The following is a 6,783-nucleotide window of genomic DNA, read 5'->3' on the forward strand; positions in this document are numbered from 1 at the left end:
ATTGTATTTATACATTTTTCTTACAAAATATAGTTAAAGTTTAAGCAGACTATATGAAAAGATTCTAAATAGACTATCAAAAAATCTACATCATTACAAGTTAAATAAATATTTAGTTTTTGGTATATATATATATGATAAAATGATCATCAAATTTAAATTTTATCTATAAATATTAAATTAATTTAACAATAATAATCATACTTTTATATTTTTTCAATTTTATACAGTTAAATTATAATAAAACAACATAATTTCATATACTAAAAATTATCTCTTATTACGTGGAAAGCATTTCTTATTTGAAACTGCCGACCATGGTGTACGTGATTAAGGAATTGCAATAGTTTGTGTACGTTCTCACTGAAAGCAACGATCAGGGAGTTCAATCCGTGGATGCAGGTTTCATTGGTTCCGCTCTTATAACACTGCAAGGGAATGCATCCCAACGAGCTCACCCCATGAAATACTAGTTTTTTTTACGTGCTGTGAGTTGGTCTTACACATTCAATTTGTCCACCCTTAAATATCATTTTTTTTTTAATTAGAAAAATGCATATATATTAATAAAGAGAAATTTATGATAGGAAAATAACATCTTGAAAGAACAGATTAAGTTTGAGTCAATTTCATTCAATGATAAGTAATAAAAAATATTAAAAAAATATTATTTATTATTTATTTCGTAATATTGAAAAACTCCTCCTACCATTAGTTGTTGGGTTAAGGTGGAAATTAAGAGATCTATAAATAAGCATGGAGTATATTTGTGAATATCAATAATAACAGTTAGTAGATAATTATTTTAATCTATAATAATTAAATTATTATATTATTTTAAATCGATATATACAAAGTTAGAAAATATAATTAGTGAGGGGTTAATCTATAAAGAGAGAGAATAGAAAATAGAAAATGAGAGATAGAGAGTAAAAGAAAGAGATGGATATGAGCCACATAACTTTTTCTACCATGATTTGAAAAAATGTCTACATTTTAATTATGATTAACTCCAATCTACTTTAATTCAGTAAACATTATTTGTCAGAAACCCTAGCTTTTTTGACCTATTTCCCTTTGAATCTACATTAGAATTTTCACCTTGTCTATAACTTAAATTTTTAAATACACATCAATTTTTTTTAGCTCTCAAATATTATTTTGTAATCTAACCTAATCTGTCTAAAAAAACCCTATTTTTCACCTCAATTTTCTTTGTAACAAATTTGACGTTTGTTTCATCTATAAGAAGTTACTCATTTAATCTAGAGAAGGAAATTCTAAAAATTTGTTAGGAGAAGAGAAAATAGTTTCATTTTATTTCTCTCTCCCCTATACCCCTATCTCCTTGCACCTTCTTTCATCTCTCTATCTCTCTTCCTCTATCTTTCTCACTGTATCTATCTCTCTATCTATTCCTCAAGTTCTATCTCTATATCTCCCTCTCTCTCCCCATATTGCTCCATCTTTCTAAATCTCTCTACTATTTCTATAGATGCTCTCTCTATTTCTCTCCCTCCCTCCCCCCCTCTCTTTATATACCTCTCTCCCTCTCTAGATCTATCTTCATCTCTTGCTCACACACATACACTTCTTGTTTCTCCCTCCCTATCTTTATCTCTCACTCTTTTCCCCTCTATCTCTATCTTCCCATCTATATATCACTATATCTCTCTACCTCTCTCTACATATTACTTATATATCTTCATCTTTCTATCTCCACCCCCCCCCCCCTCTCTCTACTTTCTATCTATATGTGTGTGTGTACTTATCTCTCCATCTACCTTCCTCTCTCTATCTTCAGACATATCTTCCTCTCACTATCCATCCATCTCTCTCTCTCTCTCTCTCTCTCTACATACATACATATATATATATATATATATATATATATATATATATATATATATATATATATATATATATATATATATATATATATATATATATATATCATTTCCTTTCTATATATTTATCTTTCTATTTATCCTTCTCTCATTCTCTCCCTCTCTCCCTTTCACTATATATTTATCTCTCCCATCTTTATCAATCTGTTATCCTCCTTCTCTAATCTCTTTATGTTTCTCTCTGCTATCCATATCCTTCTCCTTCATTTACATCTACATCTCTATATCTCCATCTTCCTCTCTTCTCTCTATCCTCTCTATCTCCTTGCCCCTCTCTCTCTCTCACTCTTCCCCCCTCCATCTCCCCCTCTTTCTATCCATATCTCTCCCTTCCTCCCTATTGTACATACCATGAGCCCAGTTGATTTGAAGCTATCACTTTTTCATCGAGACCTTTGTTGCACGACATCATGCAATTTACTAATTAAAAATAGTCATAAAAAAATTATTATTCACCTTAATAACGAAACGTCATCTATAGTAGGTTCCATTCATTGGTCTCTCATTTGTCACATAGAAAGTTCTAAATGACAAAGTCGGTCCACGCGTGTAAATTACGCCCCTTGTTTTGAGCTCCGTAGCCCATAAGAATGAGAACACAGGGAATCAAGAGAGACATATTATTCGCACTCTCCATCAAGCACATGAGAGCCCACTTCGTTCTTTTCTGTTTCAGCCTGGCATCTTAGTAGAGTCAAAAATATATATATTTAAAAATATAAAAGTTAAAAATAAATAATTGAAAGAAAGAAAATACGGAGGTAACATGATGACCGTCACCGAGTCACCAACGCTGCAAGCTTGAGTGCCGATCATGTCAAAAAAAATTCTCCATCATACTGACTGCGATACATTCGCGTTGTAGTGGAATCAAATCAAGAAAGACCCATTAATTTCGCGGTAATCCCTTCTTACTACTTCCGTTTCACATTAATCAAGATTATAGTGGACTCAAATCGTTAAAGGAGAAAACCCCAATTGTTTTCTATTTCAATCTGTACCCAAGTTGTCCCCACCATTAATATTAAATTTCATAGAGTTTAACGGTCACTGACATTGTTTCCCTATATTAGGGTTGCTGCGAGCTTAATGATTCGTGTAGAAGTTTTGTTTTAGAAATGAACAGACGTATGATGATGGCAATGCTGTGCTTTGGCTCGACTCTGGCATTCACGTTAACTACCGCCACCGTAATACATAATGCCAATAGTTCCTCTCTTCCTTACGTCTTTGAAAGGTTTTCTGTTGCGAAAGATCGTATGCTGCTAGAGAAAGTTGATCGTAATAGGAGGGACGTTGAAGCTCTACTCTCCTTTAGAAATGGCATTACAGCCGACCCCATGCGATCGCTCTCCAACTGGACTTCTACCACTTCAGAAAATGTGTGCCTCTGGACCGGTGTTTGGTGCGGAAGGAATACCAAGAGAGTGGTGGCCATAATTCTCTCTCGATTGGGATTGCAAGGTACCATTTCTCCATCCATAGGAAATCTCTCCTTGTTACACACTCTAGACCTCTCTTACAATTCCCTCACGGGAAGGCTTCCATCTCAGCTTGGACAGCTGAAAGCGTTGAGGATACTTGACTTAAAAGGGAACAAAATCGAGGGTTCCATCCCTAAATCTCTTGCCAATTGCTCGCAGCTTCAGTTGATTACATTTGCGTGGAACAGCTTGACGGGGAACATACCTGCAGAATTTGGTGGTCTGGGGAAGTTAGAGAACCTCCGCTTACCCTTCAATCGTCTCAGCGGAAGCATTCCAAATTCTCTAGGAAACTGCACGTCTCTAATTTATTTGGTCCTTTGTTCTAACTCTCTCACAGGTACGCTACTCTCATGTCCTTTCTTTGAAGGCACCATGCTATCCGCTTAAATAATTGTTCTGAATTATACTTCATTCAATTTGATAGGGACAATCCCAAAGGCCGTTGGAGAGCTCAAATCTTTGGAACAGATGGTGCTCTATGAAAACAGTTTAACCGGACCCATACCGCCAGAGCTAGGAAACTGCACAAATATTTATTTTTTGCTCTTCAACAATAACAATTTCACAGGTGTGTTATTCTCGCGTCTTTACTTGTCTTTACTTTGAAGGAAATATGTCTTCTTCTAGGTTAACTCTCAGAATATTTTATGAATTATATTTCATTGGAATTAACAGTTTAATGTTGTTTCTGGTTGTTTCTGGATTAGATTGTGTGATAGATTGTTGCATCAATATTTAGAATCATACTATGTCATCTATTATTTCTTCTCCATTTTTCATCATCATAATGAATCACGTGGTATAATTTACTCATAAAAAATCTGTTACACAATCTCAAAACAATATTGAACAGTTCTATATCATTAATGGATTTAACAGGTGAAATCCCAAAGGCCATTGGAGAGCTCAAATCTTTGAAATTTTTGGCACTACATACAAACTATTTGATTGGTGAAATTCCTAAGACCATCGGACAGCCCAAATCTTTGGCATCTTTGTATCTGAATGAAAACAATTTAAGTGGACAAATACCACCTGAACTAGGAAACTGCACAACTCTATTGAGTTTGTTTCTCAGCAATAACCATCTCACAGGTGCGTTATTCTTATGTCCTTACTTTGAAGACAACGTGCTATCTACTTCAATCCCTCCTAGTAATTGTATTGAATTATATGTCATTAAATTTAATAGGTAAAATTCCAAAGGCCATGTTTGAATTCAAATCATTGTCAAGTTTGCATCTGTATGGAAACAAATTAACTGGAGCTATACCACCTGAAGTAGGAAACTGCACGTCTCTATTTAGTTTGCTTCTCAACAATAACTATCTCACAGGTGCGCTATTTTGATGTCTTTATTTTGAACGTAACAGGTTATCTATTTCAATCCTTACTTCTCTAGTAATTGTTCTGACTTATACTTCATTAAACTTGATAGGGGAAATTCCAAAGGCCATTGGAGAGCTCAAATCTTTGGAACAATTGTATCTGAATACAAACAATTTAACTAGACCAATACCATTCAGTATTGGTAAACTCAAGAGGCTTTCTGAGCTTATCATCTATAACAATAATCTTTCCGAGGGTATTCCTGAAAGTCTTGGAGAGTTGATTTCACTACAAACATTAGATGCATCTAATAATCAGCTATCGGGAAAGATTCCACCAGCCCTAGGGAATTGCAAGCATGTAACTGATTTGGTACTGACAGACAACTTTTTGCTCGGAAGAATTCCACCAACATTGAGTAACTGCACAGCCTTAAAGAGGCTAAAGCTCTCTAGAAAACTCTTTTAATGGAGATCTAGAAATCCATTTTCCTCCTTCTACAGAAGTTTTGTCTGCTCATTCTAATGATTTTTCTGGGACCCTGCCGGCATCTTTGGCTAATTGTACACAACTTACTCTTATTGATTTCAGTAAGAATAGATTGGCAGGTGAGCTTTCTTCACACCCTCTTGCAAATTGTCTACAATTAAGGGTTGTAAGCCTTAGCTCTAATGAGCTCAAAGGCTATATTCCTCTATGGATTGGAAATCTCAGCAGATTGCAGGTGTTGGATTTATCCAATAATAAATTTTGGGGGAGAATTCCCTCTGCTCTAGAGGATCTAAAGGGATTTAAAAATCCTAAAGTTTCACAACTGGGTGGTACTACACTCTATGAGGATATACCAGCCATCAAAATAAAAGGATTTGAGTATAAACTAGAATATGTGCTGGCATCAAACACTATACTGGATCTTTCAAACAATAATTTAAAAGGGGAAATACCACCAAACATTGGGAATCTATCTCAATTGAGGCTATTAAATCTATCTAGAAACCAATTGGAAGGTGTGATACCAGCGTCTTTGGGGCAAATAGAACCTCTGGAGCAGTTGGACTTGTCTCAAAATAGTTTGAGTGGGAAAATACCTGAGGAGCTATCCCAATTATCCAAGTTGAGCTATTGGAATGTGTCCTTCAACCACTTCTGTGGGCCAATACCTGGAGGAAAACAGCTTATGACTTTTGATGAGAGATCTTACCAGGGAAACCCTACATGTTTATGTGGGTATCCATTACAAAGTTGCAAACAGAATAAAAGTTCAATAGTGCCTTCACCTTCAGAAATGGTTGGTAAATCAGTGTGGAGTAAAGTGGATGAACATGTCTCAATGATTGCTGTGGGATTGGGATTTGGCATTGGACTTGGTGGAATGATATCAATAATAGTATGGTGGGACAGACTTCTACGTTCCTTGCGGGGAACCAAAATATGGGGCTTATGTGCAACTACAGATTTCCCAAAATTTTAGTTGCAGTTTGAACTACAGCCTGAACTTCTCCTTTTCTCATCCACTAGTTAGTTGCTCCGTCTATTACTCAAATTTCAAATGATTTTGTTTCATCTTTTCAGCAGAAGTAATCATCAAAAGATTTAGGAAGGACTCTGTTCCACCATAAGAATTTTTTTGATTTGTCTACATTGCTTAAATGGCCAGAACAATTATGAAGAATGGGATCTGCAAATTTATTTTCTTGCTTGCAATCTGACAAGAGCTAATGTGATTTATTAGTATTGATTTAGGTGATATGTACCGTGACCTATTTCTAGCTTTTATTTTAGTCTCAAGATTATTGGGATATACTTTACCTTTTATTTTATTATCAAAAGTATTCTGAAGTTAATATTTAAAAAAAAAAAATTGTCAACTAGTAACATATTATCAATGGATTTTTTATATATTTTAAATGGAGGATAATTATTATATTTATGGTTGAGTAGGGGATAATTACTATTTTGAATGGTTAAGTAGGGTCAAAATAGATGTGTTTTTCTTTATGAGTTTTAGCATATTTGTATTCTTATTCAGTTCATTTTTTTTAGTATCTTATGTTGAGGTG

General features: G+C 34.6%; 1 protein-coding gene across 1 annotated transcript; it reads left to right on the forward strand.

The window, feature by feature from the left end:
* Positions 1-4,260: 4,260 nt before the first annotated feature.
* Positions 4,261-6,194, forward strand: LOC131032549 (LRR receptor-like serine/threonine-protein kinase ERECTA). Its single transcript, XM_059211781.1, has 4 exons — positions 4,261-4,489; positions 4,587-4,730; positions 4,833-5,141; positions 5,227-6,194. The coding sequence occupies exons 1-4, from the start codon at positions 4,261-4,263 to the stop codon at positions 6,192-6,194; spliced, it is 1,650 nt and encodes a 549-aa protein (XP_059067764.1).
* Positions 6,195-6,783: the final 589 nt, after the last annotated feature.

The sequence above is a fragment of the Cryptomeria japonica genome, chromosome 9 (genome assembly GCF_030272615.1).
Source record: "Cryptomeria japonica chromosome 9, Sugi_1.0, whole genome shotgun sequence".
NCBI lineage: Eukaryota > Viridiplantae > Streptophyta > Pinopsida > Cupressales > Cupressaceae > Cryptomeria > Cryptomeria japonica.

Excerpts from the sequence above, each read along its gene's own strand:
- LOC131032549 (XM_059211781.1), top strand. The coding sequence starts at position 4,261 with ATGGATTTAACAGGTGAAATCCCAAAGGCCATTGGAGAGCTCAAATCT. Across the intron at positions 4,490-4,586 it reads CAGCAATAACCATCTCACAG|GTAAAATTCCAAAGGCCATG; the intron begins GTGCGTTATTCT and ends TAAATTTAATAG. Across the intron at positions 5,142-5,226 it reads AAGAATTCCACCAACATTGA|AAGTTTTGTCTGCTCATTCT; the intron begins GTAACTGCACAG and ends CTCCTTCTACAG.